At 33.9% G+C, this 16,882-nt stretch overlaps 2 protein-coding genes across 2 annotated transcripts; both read left to right on the top strand.

Annotated features, from left to right (window-relative positions):
* The first annotated feature begins 5,036 nt into the window (after nucleotides 1–5,036).
* Nucleotides 5,037–5,544, top strand: LOC107613110 (glutathione S-transferase T1-like). Its single transcript, XM_021109665.2, has 4 exons — nucleotides 5,037–5,074; nucleotides 5,155–5,228; nucleotides 5,307–5,367; nucleotides 5,487–5,544. Exons 1-4 carry the CDS (start codon nucleotides 5,037–5,039, stop codon nucleotides 5,542–5,544), a joined length of 231 nt encoding a protein of 76 aa, XP_020965324.1.
* Nucleotides 5,545–5,666: 122 nt separating this feature from the next.
* LOC107611371 (uncharacterized) lies at nucleotides 5,667–10,212 on the top strand. Its single transcript, XM_088495726.1, has 9 exons — nucleotides 5,667–5,755; nucleotides 5,840–5,871; nucleotides 5,951–6,026; nucleotides 6,319–6,372; nucleotides 6,484–6,539; nucleotides 6,722–6,804; nucleotides 6,933–7,049; nucleotides 9,757–9,817; nucleotides 10,079–10,212. Exons 1-9 carry the CDS (start codon nucleotides 5,683–5,685, stop codon nucleotides 10,115–10,117), a joined length of 591 nt encoding a protein of 196 aa, XP_088351852.1. The 5' UTR covers nucleotides 5,667–5,682; the 3' UTR covers nucleotides 10,118–10,212.
* The last annotated feature ends 6,670 nt before the right edge of the window (nucleotides 10,213–16,882 follow it).

Below are 16,882 nucleotides of genomic sequence, written 5' to 3' on the forward strand. Positions count from 1 at the left end.
TATATACTATAATGAGAGGTTAAAATAGAAGGAAAACAAATTATTATTCTCGTGATCTTTCACCGAATACCCTAATATAACACAAGCCCTCTATTATATTATGAAATAAATATGATATTATTTTAAAAGTAAATTAATTAATTAACGCATATTAATTAATTCATAAAGCATCGCACCATATGATGATTATCTTATGTTCCGACCTAACCCATTAAGGATCAGAGTCCAATTACAAGTCGCTGATCCACCAGGTCAATTAACCCGAACAAAAAGGCGACCTGCGCGTCACCTCTTGCTTTGCAGAGAAAATCTGGACAGCTAGCAGAAGCTTCCAGACAGGTGGGCCCAATCGCAGAAGGCCCACCCAAGTATAGAGTATAAATGGGGAGGGACCTACCCCTCCCCAGAGGTACGTCACTTTTCTTACCCTAATTGGCCGTCTCTCAGTACGAACATTGACTTAAGCATCGGAATGTCCTTGCAGGTGGCCCCACCTGCCGACGTACCGACGACTTGGACGCACGCTCCACTCCCAAAGATCAAGCTTAGGTCCAAATCCTCTTTCACACCCTGTTGTTCCATCACTTACCACACCCGATTCTTCAAGCACCCGAACAACCGAATATCGTACATGTATCTGAAATATTCACAATCAAAATATTTTTATTCCCATCATATAGGGTGAGAATCTCATATTCCAATATCCATGTAAATAAATTTTAGGGTTAAGTACTTTTTTCATCCCTAAGGTCTTGGCTCAAAATCAAAATCGTTCCCGACCTTTTTTCGTTATTAAAATCATCCTCAACATTACAAAACATTCTAAAATCATATTTTTGTTCATGAACAATATTTTATGGATAATTTTACCCTTAAATAGATTTAACAGATTTCACTTCCCCAAAAGCATTCTCAGTCCAACTAAGGCCCTGTACTGAAATCGCTTTGTCCATGCAATATCTCAAACAAAAATTAAAAACATGTAAGCAAACGCAGACGGCAGATCCCTCTTCTCTTCCTTTCTCATTCACAACAATAACCCTTCATCTTCTTCTTCTTCTCATATATTCTTTCTTCTTTATCTTCTTCTTCTCATTCACAACAATAACCCTTCATCTTCTTCATCATCTTCTTCTTCTTCATCTTCTTCATCTTCTCATTCACAGAGTAATTTTATTTTAATACACATGATTAAACAGAGTAGCAGAGCAATCAGAACTATACAATACAAAATTGCAAATTTGTAAAATTTTTACCATCAGCAACCAGCAAATACAAGAAAGATCCATCAACAACAGGGCAATTACAATTTACAAAACATTCAGAACTAAACTTCAAACCAAAACCGAAGAAGAAGGATTGAAGAAAAATGGAACAAAAATTGAAGAAAAAGACCGAAGAAGAAAACCGAAGAATAACAATTTCAGAACTTCAAACTAAGAAGAAGACCGAACATTCAGTGAAGATGAAGACGAGAAGCCACTAACCTGGGTTCCGTGCCGAGAAGCCAGCAAAGATGAAGACGACGTACCGAGTTATTGGTTCCGAACACGGGAAAGAGGAAGAAGCGGCGGCGCTGAGGACCTGGCGACGGCGGCGGTGCTGAGGACCTCGGAACGGTGGCGGTGATGAAGGGCTAGGGTTCCCTTTGCTTCAGAGTTCTCCAGTCCAGGGAGTGACGAATGAATGAATGATTGTGGGGAACACGAATGGATCTGCTTCTCTTTTGTTTTTTTTTTCTTTTTTACAAATAAAAAAGGCGCCATTTTATCCGAACCGGCCGGTTATCGATCCGGTCCAACCGATCTGTTTTCGGTCGGTTCGGCGATTTTTCTTTTAATTTTTGTTTAAGGGTAAAATTGTTCAAAAAAATTGTTCATGAACAAAAGGATGATTTTATAATGTTTTGTAACGTTGAGGATGATTTTAATAACGAAAAAGGTTCGGGACAATTTTGATTTTGAATCAAAACCTTAGGGATGAAAAAAGGAACTTAATCCTAAATTTTACCATTTAAAAATACGAATATACCGTACCATTTCAATAATATAATCAGTTTAATTTCATATGTTATATGCTAATTAAATGTTAATATAAACCAAATATTATAGATATAACATAGCTTCCTAAGAATATGTATTATAAACCAATATGTTTATGAATTTTAAGAAAACATGAAATCATTTTCCATAAATTAATAATATTAAATAAACAAAGTTATATATATAAATATATATATAGCAAAACCACGCCCTAATGGTCCAAATATTTTCCACTTTTACTCCGTTTCTGCATTTGGTCCACTTTTCAGTTTCCATTTATTGAGGTTTTAAAATTTGTCTTTGTACAACAACATAAGTGACTTTGCAAAAGGTCCTGAAAACTAAATCCGTAATTGAACCAGCAGAACTAAAACTTTAACTGAAATCCAATTAAATTAAATTAAATATAATAAAATAATATATTTATATATAAAATATATAATTTTTTAAAGATAAATAATTTTTTATATTTTATTATTTTAGTTCAATTTACTATTAAAAAATTAAATTGGTTCAACTAATTAACCATTATTTAATTAGTTTTTTCGATTTTTAATTAATTCATTACTAATCAATTTTTATCTTGAATCGAACTAATTTATAATTAGTTCCTAATTAACCTGACCGATTTTCGGTCTCGATCCAATTCTCAAAACAATAATACAACCAAATTTGATAATGCCTCAAATCTATGCCGTAAGGTAGCGTTTGGTGTAGAGATAGAGACGGAAAGACTGAGACTGAGAGACAGAGACTAAGAGACAGGATTGAAATAAATCTCAGTATTCTGTTTGGTGCAAAATGGGAGACAGGAATTGAAACAAGATTGAAACTCTAATTCAATTTGTATAAAGGGTAAAATTGGAATTAATTAATTGAAATGAAAGTATTTTAGGTATAAAATGTTATTAAAGTTTTAGTCTCTATCTCTAAAAATTTCAGTCCCCTGTGTCCCTACTTTTTGGAAGTACTGAAATACTGAAATTTTAAAGACAGAGACAGAAATTTTAGTACCAGTCTCTGAACTAACAAACACGATACTGAGTCTCAGTCTCTCAGTCTCTGTCTCAGTACCTCAAAACAAACACTACCTAAAGAACATATCAGAGCACCAATAGTATAACAATTATTTAATTAGTTTGTGCATGCAATAATAACGAATTAATGCATATTCATGCTATTTATTGTTTGAGAAAATGATAATTTTTTCCTTATGTCTAAATAAAACCTTTTTTTCTTTGACACCAAAAACAAAACACATTCTATAGTTTAACTAAAATATTTTTAATAATTATTATAAGTATATATATATAAATTAATGATAATTATTTGGTTGATAATAATAATAATAATAACAACATAAAATAGATATTTTTAATAAAAAATTATATAATTTTAATATTTTATCATTAATCATCAAATATGAAAAAATATTCAGATTAAATAGTTTGTAACATGTTAAAATATTTTATATTATGTGATAAAATATTAAAAAATAAATTTTATTACAATAATAATATTGAATAAATCAAATAATTATTTTATCACTACAACAACAAACAACAACAAAGCTTTAATCCTTTAGATTGAATAGTAGACTATATGGATCAATTGATGTCAATAAAACCTATCATGAATCATGTCTATAATGAGATTATTTACACAGAAAAATTATATTATCACTAATTTATATATAATTATAATAATTATTAAAAGATATTTTGGTTAAGGAGACTAAAGAGTATTTTTTTTTGTTTTACAAAGGAAATGGAGTGTATGTTTTATAAGTTAAAAGAGGAGAGTGTTACTTAAACATTCTAAAGATGATAAAAGTGTTATCATTATATTATAGAAGTATTAAATGTTAATCGTGAAATTTGTCAATAATTACAAGAGTTTTTGTAAGGATCCAATTTTTGGTAAATTGAATTTTCGGCTATTCAACGATTTATTTCGCAAAATCCATAACCATGGCTCACTACTAGAAAACTAGTTATTACAGACGGATATTTTCGACGGATTTTATCCCACGGAAATACAGACGAAATTTCAGAGGAATTTTTTTTGTCGGAAAACAAAAAAAATGGATTAGCATAAATTACAGACAGAAAATAGAATCTGTCAGTAATTCTGTCGGTAAAATTAATTTTTTTTCGTAGAAAATGGTTACAGACGGAAAATCCGTCTATAATTAAATAAACAAAACACTGCATTTTATTAACTTATTACAGACAGAAAATCCGTCTATAATTTAAAATTTTCCGTCGGAAAATTTTAATTTAGACCTAATTTCATCCCTACCCTATCGACGTCCTTTCACATACACAAAATCACAATCAAACGAGTTGCTCCTCTCTCCTTCATCGAGCTTCTCCGTCGCACGAGCTTCTTCTCCTTTCCTCACTCACAGCGCCACCGCCGCCACCCTAACAACCGCAGCTACCTTCTCCTTCTTCTCCTCTCTTTTAAACACTGAACCAGTAGCACATAGCCCCTGTCTCTCTCGTTCTTTCTCATTCGCAGAACAAATCAAGCTCAAGCTCCTGTTCTCTTCGTCTCAGGTGAGCTCCAGCACGCCGGCGCCACCTGTAGCAGCGTCTGTTCCCACCACCGTGCCTCTCTCTCCTTTTATTTCCACTCCATTCTGGCTCGGATATCTTTTCAGCGCCGCAGCCATCATCTCCTCCAGTCAATGCTTCCAGGTTTTGGTTTTAAAATTCTTTTAATTTCTGTTAAGTTCAATTAATTTTGTTTAGTTAATTGGATTTTAGTAATTAGTTTAGTTAGATTTGTTTTCTGATTAGTGGATTTTTAGGTTTTGATTAGATTAGGTTTAGTTAGATTTGTTTCTTTTCTGATTTTAGTAATTAGTTTGATTTAAAATTTGTTGTTGAAACTTTTTTCCTCATGGTTTTTCAATTTTTGGTGTTGTGGCGTAGATAGAAAGAAAGCAAAAAGGAAAAGATATTGAAGGTGAAGGTGTATGCGGACCGCATGTCCCAACCATCTCGTGCCGTTCTTATCTTCTGCAAGTAATTCAATTCAACGTTGTATTTCTTTGCTGGAATTTGAATTCTGCTACTCCTACTGCTAATGCTTAATTTCTCAATAGAGTTAATGGAATAGAATTCGACGAGATTAGAGTTGAAATCTCCAAAAGACAGCAGTTATCTCCCGAATTTGCAGGTAATCGTTACAATTACTATGCTTCCGAAGACACTTATCTACCTCTTTAATTAAACCTCCATAATCCGTCTCTATCAGCTATCAACCCTTTCAAGAAACTCCCTGCTATTGTTGATGGAAGGTTCAAGCTATTCGAGAGGTACTTCCTTCTTATTTCAATTTCATTTTGATCAATCATTTCCATGAATTTGAACTTCAATTAGACGTGTTCTTTTCTTCTTGGCAGTTACATTATCTAACTCTGACTTTCCAACACAGATTTCGTGGATGGAGAAGTTTTTGCGGAAGAGAACTGAGATCACTGCGCCTGTTCTAATGACACCAGAAGGTATTGCCTATAATTATAGCCTTTGTTTTCCACTTCTATCTTTTGCTATGTGGTTCTTATTTGATGAATTTTTAAGTGTTTGCTTCTTCAATGGCATATTTAGAACCACATTTTAATCCTAATAAGATGAAACATGGTGCTCCGGGAGATCAAATTTGCCATGCGGGTGACCTGGAAAACATAGTTGCTAATGCAGATGGTAATCCATCTTTCTCTTATCTTTCGTCTTTGGTTGCTTTGGACTGCTTTTTGAACCAATCTGTACATCATGTTTGAAATGCAGGAGTTGCAGAAGCAACAATTGTCGACAATCAGGTGCCTTCTTTCGTTCAGTTTCATTTCCGTGTGTTAATTTGAATTCCCAATAATTTTTGTGTTTCTTTTCTCTTTGTAGATACCACTGATTGGCCCCAATCCAGTAGTTGGAAGAGCCTTGGTGGTTCATGAGCTTGAGGATGACCTTGGAAAAGGTTAGCATTTCCTTGTTATACATTTTTATATACGTCTCTGCCTTACAACTCTTGCTGCTGCACAAGAAATTTCTTAAAAGCTTCTTCACTGTTGTCTGATCCAAGTAAACAGTAGATGAATGTTCAGAGGAGGAAAATCATGAAAATGGAATTGGCTTATTCTCTTCATGCTAATGTTTTTTATGTTGGCCATGTAACTGTGGACTTACATCATGAGTTCCTTGCTTACTCATAACTAGAGCATTATTTACTTTAGTCTAATTTGCATTTTACTTTACTTATGCTTTTGCAGGTGGGAAGGAACTCAGCTTGAGCACTGGAAATGCTGGTGGAAGATTGGCATGTGGTATGAAGAATTTTATGAACAATAGTAGTTCTATCCTTTTCAAATACATCAATCAATCCATTCCATCTGATTATATATTGTTTGATGCACTTTGAGCTTTGTTGTTGAAAGATGAAGGATTCTCAATATCTGTGATTAATTGCATTTCTTTGATAAAATCCCCATTGGTCCATATACATAATCAACTAAGAAGAGAAAAGATGATAGGAAATTTAAAACATACCTCACAATAAAAAGGTTTGGGTATATTGTGTTGTCCATCTTGGTTGAAGTAAATTTTCAAAACAAATTGTGTGAAACTTCTTTCATGGCAGTATATGCTTGTAACTTCTCGATTAAAATATGATAGGCTGTAGCAAGTGAAGGCAGAACAGATGATGCCAAACGAAGGGGTGATGTATTTGCTCGAGCATTTTCTGCTCACTTGGCATGGTAATACTGACATTCCTATTCTGTTTTGATGGTTTGGTACCATTATTGAAAATTTGGCATCTATTTGCTTATTCTGTACTTGGCTTTTGTTTTCTTCTCTTCAATAAACTAACACACCAATTCAATAGGTTGATGAAGGAGCCTGCTGCACATGGGAAATTAGGCCGAGCCAATTTATTGGAAATGAGGGAAGAGTGCTTGAGAGAGTTCCAGTTTGTTGATGCCTATAGAAGTATAAAACAGAGGTAACTATGCTTTCTTTCTTCATATAGCCGTAAAACTAAGGTTTTCCTGTCTTGTTTTCTTGTCAACAAACTTAGACTACCTTATACACAGTGGTCAGAGAAGTTGTTGCCATGGCCAAAACCCATGACAATGTATTGTTATTTTGTTTTAATCTATGAACTTTCTTTTTGAAAACAGAGATTCCTTCTTGCAATGCAAACATAAATTTGTGTTATATTCCTCTAACATTATTTTTCTCTGTATTTACAACAGGGAAAACGAGGCATCACTTGCTGTTTTACCTGACTTGTTGATGGAGATTGATAGTATGGAACTATGGATGAGGTATGCTGATGAGCGGATAATTTATACGCTTTTTGGCATTGTTTTTAGTATGTTTTTAGTAGGATCTGGTTACTTTTAGGGATGTTTTCCTTAGTTTTTATGTTAAATTCACATTTCTGGACTTTACTATGAGTTTGTGTGTTTTTCTGTGATTTCAGGTATTTTCTGGCTGAAATTGAGGGACTTGAGCAGAAATCAGATTCAGAGGTTGAAAAAGGACTGCTGATGCTGTTGGATTCTGATCTCCCTGCACTCAAAGTGGATTTTCTGGAGCTACAGAACTCGAAATGGCGCGCTTTTAATTGCGTTGGAAAGTAGACATCCAGGGCTTTCCAGAAATATATAATAGTCCATACTTTGGCCAAGAATTGACGACGTAAACTGGCGTTCAACGCCAGCCTTCTGCCCAAATCTGGCGTCCAGCGCCAGATTAGGATCCAAAACCAGAGTTGAACGCCCAAACTGGCACAGAAACTGGCGTTCAACTCCACAAATGGCCTCTGCACGTGGAACACTTAAGCTCAGCCCAAACACACACCAAGTGGGCCCCGGAAGTGGATTTATGCATCAATTACTTACTCATGTAAACCCTAGTGACTAGTTTATTATAAATAGGACCCTTTACTAGTCTTTTTGACCATCTTTGGTCTCAGTTTTATTCCATTGTTCATCTTAGGAGACTATTGATCTCGTTTAGGGGGCTGGCCATCTCGGCCATGCCTGGACCTTCACTTATGTATTTTCATACGGTAGAGTTTCTACACTCCATAGATTAAGGTGTGGAGCTCTGCTGTTCCTCAAAGATTAATGCAAGTACTACTGTTTTCTATTCAATTCTTCTTATTTCTCTTCTAAGATATCCATTCGCACCCAAGAACGTGATGAAGGTGATGATTATGTGTGACGCTCATCATCCTTCTCCCTTATGAACGCGTGCCTGACAAACACTTCTGTTCTACATGAATTAAGCTAGAATGAGTATCTCTTAGATCTCCTAACCGGAATCTTTGTGGCGTAAGCTAGAATGATGGCGGCATTCAAGAGAATCCGGAAAGTCTAAACCTTGTCTGTGGTATTCCGAGTAGGATTCAATGATTGAATGACTGTGACGAGCTTCAAACTCGCGAGTGCTGGGCGTTAGTGACAGATGCAAAAGGAGGGTGAATCCTATTCCAACATGATTGGGAACCGACAGATGAATAGCCGTGCCGTGACAGGGTACGTGAGCATATTATTCACTGAGAGGAGGGGATGTAGCCACTGACAACGGTGATGCCCTTGCATACAGCCAGCCATGGAAAGGAGTAAGACCGATTGGATGAAGATAGCAGGAAAGCAGAGGTTCAGAGGAACGAAAAGCATCTCCATTCGCTTATCTGAAATTCTCACCAATGAATTACATAAGTATCTTTATCCCTATTTTATTATATTATATATTCGAAAACTCCATGATTATTTTATATCCGCCTGACTGAGATTTACAAGGTGACCATAGCTTGCTTCATACAAACAATCTCCGTGGGATTCGACCCTTACTCACGTAAGGTATTACTTGGACGACCCAGTGCACTTGCTGGTTAGTTGTATCGAAGTTGTGACAATTATGAATTAAGATCAGAGCACCAAGCTTTGGAGCCATTACCAGGATTTGTTAGAACCTGGACATCACAATTTCGTGCACCATATGCTGAACTAAAATGTTTTCTTGCCACGTCCCACAACTACTCATTCATCACGGAGCACACCTGGTATATTCATCTAACTAACTCTCAGATTTTTTAGCACTACGCCACTACTATACCCTTTTTTTAGCATCTATCACATTTTAGTTTTTATTTTTTAACAAAAATATCACGGGCTTGTGTGATCTCGTAACTTACCCTAAACCCAAATGTCAACATTTAACAACATGAATAAATTAGAGCTATTTGAGTATTTGTATTTCCCATGTGATAGGATAATCAAACTTAGACAAATAATCAAATTTCTCTATTATAATATAATAAAACTCTTTTATAAAATATCAAACATAAATTTCTATAGGCAAGTGTCTAATTGATGACTAATTATGTTATATGATTGATTCTATAATAGCATTTCTTTAGGCTAAAGTAAAACAACAACATCAATTGAAAAAGGAGGGAAAAAGAAAAATAATTAATGTATGAGCAAATTTTGAGATTATAGTACTATATACAGCATGACTTAATAATAACAGGATTGTGATATTATTTTTGGTTAATATTTAATATTATAATATTTAATATTTAATATTTAATATTTAATATTTAAATTATAGTTTAAATTAAGATCATATTTTTTTGATCTGCTTGAGGCAGCTCTATTGAAAAATTATAAAGATTAACTCTCGTATTATGGCAGGTATACTTTATTTTGGATAATGCTACTACTTAGCAAGCTTCCATTCAGCTACTATGTGGAGGTATTATGTCTTCAAATTTTACTACAATTTCTCCTTTATCCTTCTTTAAGAAGCTCATGGTTCTTACTTTCTAAGAGAAGCTCATGGTTCTTGCTTTCTAAGAAGAGATGTGATTCTCTATTTATTGATTCTTTTATAAAAAATTGTTCATGCAAAAAGAGACTACTTATGGAGTGCAAAATGCTTTAAATAATATGCTTTATTTTTATTCAAGCATTCCAATTCACTCCAATTCCAATTTGGCTTTTGATTCTATTTCAGTCAGGAGATATCAAGATTAACTTTCAATGTGAAGCTTGATGCTGCCGATGCAATTTAGTTATCTATTAATATTTTAGATTATTCTATCTTTAAGTGCTAAGTGTAATTTGTGACATTCATGTAACATTAGGATGATCATCTTATTTTTTTTGGGTATCTTTTTATTAAGACAGTGAGATAGTGGCCAATGATGTTGAAAAATAACATCCAATTTTATAGGTATCATGTAATGAATATTATGTTTATTTATGTGATTTTTGGCCTTCTTTTTTCGATTTACGGTGTTTGATGGAGTAAATTAGAAAACAAACCTAAAGTATTCATTTTGCAATGGAAAAATTAAAAAAAAAATTCTATTTTACCTTACTGACAGATTTTCTGTCTGTAATCAGAGTGAGATGATTTTCCAAAGTTCAAATTACAGACGGAAAATTTGTCGGAAAATCCGTCTGTCATTACAGACGGAAAATCCGTCTGAAAATCCGTCTGTAATTACAGACGAAAAATCCGTCAGAAAATCCATCTGTAATTACAGACAGAAAATCCGTCGGAAAATCCGTCTGTAATTACAGACGAAAAATCCGTCAGAAAGTTCGTCGCTTGCGGGAAATGGATGGAGAATTTACAGAGAGAAAATCCGTCGGTAACTGGTAAAAATCCGTCGGTAATTTTCCGACGGAAAAAAATCCATCGGTAAATAATTTCCGACGGGGCTTTTACAGAGGGACAAAATCCATCGGTAATTTCGTCGGTAACCAAAAATCCGTCTGTAATAAAGACTAAATCTGTCTGTAAATCTGTCTGTATTAATCAATTTTCTAGTTGTGGCTCATCATGAATTAGTGAGGCGGCCCAAATTAAAAAAAAATTAAAGAAAAATATTAATAAATAAGTAAAAAATTTCACCTTTATAAAGGTAAATATTCTCTTGACCATGTAGAGACCTGTTTACACTTAGTTTTGGCCCGCGTTTTCTAACTAGAAATTTTTAGCTGAGATTTGCTTTTTATGATGGTTTTGCTCAAGTTGAAAATATATAAGCATATAAAAAAACTGTAAAATCAATAATAATATAATTATCACTTTGGTAATTACCCTTTTAGGACTAATCTCAACCACTCATTCTTGAGTTATTATTTTAAGAATAAACCTCAGCCATTCATTGTTTTACCACATGGTAAAATTTAATTTGAGAAAGACATCAACCTAATATTCAGCTACATCTCCTAGAAACCCTGAATTCTCTTTTTTCTCTCTCAAATAACATGGACCCTCTATCCATAAAGTGGCCAAATTCTCTCTCTCTTTTATCTTTTTCGTAGAGTTTTTAACTCGAGTAACTAATTGCAAATAAACTTGATATGAAAGCATTGACCAAGCTTCCTAATTTTCACGCCCCTTCCTTCTTCATTCTTTATCCCCTTGACCACTGGATTTTAGCACTTTTTACCACCATTAATACATGTTTTACTTCAGCCTTTATTTAAGTAAAAACACTAAGTTAAAGTTAGAAAACGTCAGTGAAAATAAAGAGAAAAAAAACCGAGCTTTAGAGAGAGAGAAAGAGTGCATCTTCAGCTAAGTTGAACATTTTTCCAGCACATATTCATAGTGTTCATCTATTTTTCTTGGATGGTTCTTCAAGAATTCAAGCATTCTAAGTCCAAATTCTTGTTCTTCCTTGCTTTTCTTCTTTCATCATACAAATTCTAGCAAAGGTAACCATCATTATCCACCCTTTCTTTTTTGGTTTTGAACCTAAAACTAAGGATCATGTTTCTCTCTTCTATGTCTAGAAAATTACTCTAAAAGGCCTTAAAAGAGCACGCCAAAAGCACTAAAAAATTCAAGCTCAAAGTAGATGAAATTCATTTCTTTTTCTAGCACTATGATTCGACCAAGAGGACTCAATTTTCATTAATTGTCTTCTTACTTTTGTTTAGGTAATTTTTGGTATTTAAAGTGTTTAAAGACTGATTTGAACAAGAGGTAAGGGTTAGGATTAGTTAGATTATCCTCATACTTGATTGATGTTCATATAAGAACTATTTTATGATAATTTGGTGCATAAAACCTGATTCTAAAAATTATATGATGCACGGCTATTTTGACTTGATATATATGTGAAATATAAATTTTATATGCTTATGTCTTTTGTATTTAAGAGCCAAAAAATTGCAGCACTTGAGGTTTAAGTTTTAAGCTTTGAAAGTCACTAAAAAATAGTAGAAATCATAAAAAAAATTCTAAGAAAATCATCCACAAAAGAGTGTAAAAAAATTAAAGAAAAAGGTTAAAAGAGGTTAAAAATCTACTTTGAAGCCCTATGAAAAATGTATGGTGCATCACTAGGGATATTTAGGTCATTTGTGTAAAAAAAAGGGTGAAACATGTAACTAACACAAGTTAGGATAAAAACTATGGTCTTAGGAATAAAGTTATAATTATATGAAAAAATTAGGTTAAAATTATAATTAAGATAAAATTAACAAGTCTAAATAAAAGCTTTAGGTAAGTTTAGAGTCAAAAGTGAAAATGTGATAACTACTAAGAAAAGAATAAAAAATTAGGGATAAAATAGTCCTTTGTGTCAAAAAGACAAAATTGCATTTATAGAGGAGTCTAGAAATAAAATGGTACATGAAACATTGTAAAGACAATTTGGTAAAATAGGCATTAAATAAATTTAAAATACTTAGGGGCATAATATTAATTTTACAAAGAAGAAAAGCTTACAATGATTAATTAACTTACTAAAGGGTAAAATGGTTTTTTAGAAAAATATGCAGGTAGAGTGGTGAAGTAGTAATCTTAGGAGTAAAAGCGTCATTATAAGACTTTAGGAAGATAATTAAAGAAAAGTTGGTGTATAAGGGACAAAATAAAAATTTTAGAGACTTGCTACATATACAAGTTTTTTTGGCATACAAGTCTATACAAGTTAGCCCAAGCCCAACCAAAACAACTCTCAATTTAGAGAGCGTATAAATACGCGCTTCCTCAACTTTGAATAGCGTGAAATGAGAAACGTTTCTTCTTCAACGTTTGTATTCAACGTTCTTCCTCCTCCTCCTTCTCCTTCTTTTTTTTCTCCTTCTTCTTTGCATTCCTCCTCCTTTTTCTTCGCATTCCTTCTTCTTCTTCTTCGCTTGTTTCATCTTCATCGTGGTTCTTTTTATTATTGTTATTGTTACTATATTTTTTTCTCCTCCTCTTTCTATTGATTTTGCAACATTATGTATTTTTTTTCTTCTTTGTTTGATTTTTTCTCTCAAGAAGAATTATAAGAAACAAAATAAAAAGACGAGGAAGAAGAAGCATTAGAAGATGAGGAGGAGGAAGAGGAAGAGTTTTGAATTATTCAGAACTTATCAGAATAAAAATACACCCAAAAATTCTTAAAATACACCCAAATATCTTTGTGTTACATCCAAACTTGCTGCAAATACAAAAAAATATTTCCTCAAATACTGCATTTTTTTTCTTCTTTTTTTTCTTTATTTCTTTCTTTCTTTTAGTTAAATGAGTATAAATTCATCCCCTTCCAAGTAATTTTGCAGAATTATATGTTTCTTCTTCTTCTTTATTTGGTTTTTTTTATTTTTATTCTTGTTAAGAGAGTAAAACAAGATGAAACTTAAGAAGGTAAAACAAAAAGAAAAAGATGAATAAGAAAAAAAGAAGAAGAAGATGGTGATTGATGGTAATCAGTGGCTAAGTGAAGGGGGTTGAATCTTAGCCCCTTTTTTGCTAAATATTAATTTCTGACTTTTAAAGGAACTTCAGGAGATATTTCTGCTTTTGTCTCGTGCCGAGTTGAGAGACACTTTTATTTTGTCTCGTGCCAAGTTGAGAAACACTTTTGTTTTTGTCTCCTGATAAACAGAAACAGTGAAAGGAGTCGGGAAAAAGAAATAACACCAAGATGTATCCTGGTTCAGCTACTAGGTGCAATGTAGCCTACATCCAGTCTCCATCACAACAGTGATGGAATTTTACTATTTGTAACTGATTACAAACACCAATTCTTTTTTCTTAGATCTACCCAATCCTATCTGGGACAAATCCAGATTTTAACCCAATCTGAATTTGACTAGGATTCACCCTAGCTTTCAACTGCAAAGTGCTCACCCAACTTGCGAGGGAACAAATCCAGATTCCAACCCAACTTGAACTTGACTAGGACTCAAACCTAGTTTTCAATCCGCAAAGTGCTAACTCAACTTACAAGGGAATCCCCTCAGGATTATGACAACAAAATAGAAATACATACAATGAATTTCTGAGATAACTATGATTTTTTCTTTAACTCTCTGTCTTTTTCTACTCATTGGCTTTTTCTTACAAGACCTCACATTTTGTCTTTTACCAATGAAACACAGACAGACTAACTGAGAAAAAGAAATATTCAATGAAAGTCATGAAGAAGAAGAATAAACAGCTCAAAGAGCTATGGGAACCCAAACATGTGCTCTGACTCCTTGCCTCAATCCTTGGCCGTTCACCCCTATTATAGAGGAGTGAAGCTTCCAAGGCTTGAAACATTTTTCAACACATGTTGGTTCTCTTCTCCCAATACACAAAATGCAGCAGCGACGTGACAGAGGAGAGAGAGGGTAGAAGCAGTGCCGAATCAAACATGCAACCATACCTTCAATATTTTCTCTCAACCTTTTTCTTCATGCATTAATCTGAGCCGTTGAACTTGACTTTGGCTCCAAGTTTTAATTCTGAGCATTGATGTGGTTTTGACCCAGGCTGGCTTCAAGCTTTCCATTTTTGCTTCTTCCTCTCTAGAAACTCAGAGGCTATCTTCTTCTTGGTGGAACAAAAACGGAAATAAACTTTTTACCAAGGTAGATCTGCTTTCTGATCGAGGCCGATCCTTCCCTTTTCTTGGCAACAAAATCTTGAAGCCTTACTCCAAATCTTTCCTTCTGTAGCAAAGATCTTCCTTAGCCTTTCTTCTTCATAGGCTTTACTGTGACTAATTTCTTCTATCTTCTTCTCTGTGTGAATTGATATGACCGAAGATAAGAGAGAGGAGAGAGAAGAGAGAGAAAATTTTTGAAGGAAGTATTAAATAGAATTAAACCAAATTGAATTTCTACTTCCATTATCCAAGGCATCAAGTAACGTGTAAAGCTTTCAATGTAATTAAATCAAATTGAATTTTCACTTTCAGTTACCAAGACATGGAGTCACGTGTTAGGATTTTGGTTACTTGAGGAATGAAGTCAATTGAGTTGAGATTTAGATTCCATGTAACCAAAGCATGCTATGAAGTCCTTGGGTTTTCTTTCTTTAATTTATCACATTTGGTTCTTGGGCTACTTTGCTGATTGGGCTTGATTCTATTTATTTGGCCCTTTTTGTTTTTCTTTCATCAGCCACTAGTTTTGTGTCAATTTGGTGTAATAGCTGAATTTGATTATGGACCAAGATGGACTTGCTTAATTAGGCCAACTTTTATTTTCTACACATAACATGTGGCTTGTTTCTTTTTCTTGGTTCAGCCGTTTTCCATTTTTGATCAAGACTTGGAGTAATAGAGTGGGCTTGCTCAATGAATGATCAATGTGTGTGATACATATGGTGTTCATGCATGGGCCATATGGGGTTTGGATTGCATTTCAAGCTTCTTGGTCCATTTTTGTTTAACTTATCTTTCTGCACACTAAACCAAACAAATCACACAAATAATTTGACAATAACCCAATAATGTTTAGTCATCATCTTAATCAGGGTTTAGTTCTCTAAACTCAACAATCTCTCCCTTGATGATAAACATTATTAAATGGATTGAAATTGAATGAAAGGAGTTTTTAGAAATTTCCCTTTGATGTTTCCTTTGGTTTGAAGCTTGATGCACCGCTATTTGGTGGTGTATTCTATGCTAAATTTAGGGAATCTTATCACCCTTTTCCCACATTTATGCACTAAAATAGCATGATTTTGTATATTATCCTTCATTTGAGCTTAAGAGTGAAAACATGCTTTTTAGGCCTTAAATTGGTTAGTTTTAATTCACCTTTGATTCCACTAGATGCCTTGATGTGTTTGTTGAGTGATTTCAGGTTGAAAAGGCTAGGAATGGATCAAAGGAATGAAGAGAAAAGCATGCAAAGTGGAAAAATCATGGAAAATCAAGGATTTGGGATGCACCTATCAACGCGCACGCGTAGCAGACGCGTACGCATGGAAATGATGAAGTCGCATGGCGACTCGTACGCGTGGATATCAATTTATCAAGCAACGCGTACACGTCAATGCTCGCACGTGACTTCATTAAAGTGAAAAAGCTGGGGCGAATTCTAGGCTTCCCAGGCCCAAATCCAACTCAATTCTGAGCCTATTATATGCAGAAATCAAGAGGAGATCAAGAAGCTTTTAGTTGAGGGAAGTCATAGTTTAGTTTTAACATGTTTAGAGTTGGTTTCTAGAGAGAGAATCTTTCTCTTCTCTCTAGAATTAGGATTAGGTTAGATTAGGATTTCTTAGATCTATGTTTAATTCATGCTTTGATTTACTTTTCCTTTACAAATTCTTGTTCCTCTACCTTTCCTCTCTCTAGTTTTGTACTTTAATTCTTGTAATTGTTACTTTTATGTTGATGCATTTTTGTTTCTTCTATTTTCTCTTTAATGCAATTCATGTTTGGTTTTCTTTATTGTTGATTTGAATTGTTGATTGTTAATTCCTTGCAATTAGTAGTTGTGGATTTACTTTTCTTGCAATTCTATCATGCTTTCCTTTTATGCCTTCCAAGTGTTTGATTAAATGCTTGGAAGGATGTTAGAGTAG

The sequence above is a fragment of the Arachis ipaensis genome, chromosome B8, assembly GCF_059453495.1.
Source record: "Arachis ipaensis isolate K30076 ecotype BB chromosome B8, ASM5945349v1, whole genome shotgun sequence".
Classification (NCBI taxonomy): Eukaryota; Viridiplantae; Streptophyta; class Magnoliopsida; order Fabales; family Fabaceae; genus Arachis; species Arachis ipaensis.

Excerpts from the sequence above, each read along its gene's own strand:
- LOC107613110 (XM_021109665.2), top strand. The coding sequence starts at position 5,037 with ATGTCCCAACCATCTCGTGCCGTTCTTATCTTCTGCAA. Across the intron at positions 5,229-5,306 it reads GTTATCTCCCGAATTTGCAG|CTATCAACCCTTTCAAGAAA; the intron begins GTAATCGTTACA and ends CGTCTCTATCAG. Across the intron at positions 5,368-5,486 it reads AGGTTCAAGCTATTCGAGAG|ATTTCGTGGATGGAGAAGTT; the intron begins GTACTTCCTTCT and ends TTTCCAACACAG.
- LOC107611371 (XM_088495726.1), top strand. The coding sequence starts at position 5,683 with ATGAAACATGGTGCTCCGGGAGATCAAATTTGCCATGCGGGTGACCTG. Across the intron at positions 6,805-6,932 it reads TTTTCTGCTCACTTGGCATG|GTTGATGAAGGAGCCTGCTG; the intron begins GTAATACTGACA and ends CCAATTCAATAG. Across the intron at positions 9,818-10,078 it reads CATTCAGCTACTATGTGGAG|TCAGGAGATATCAAGATTAA; the intron begins GTATTATGTCTT and ends ATTCTATTTCAG.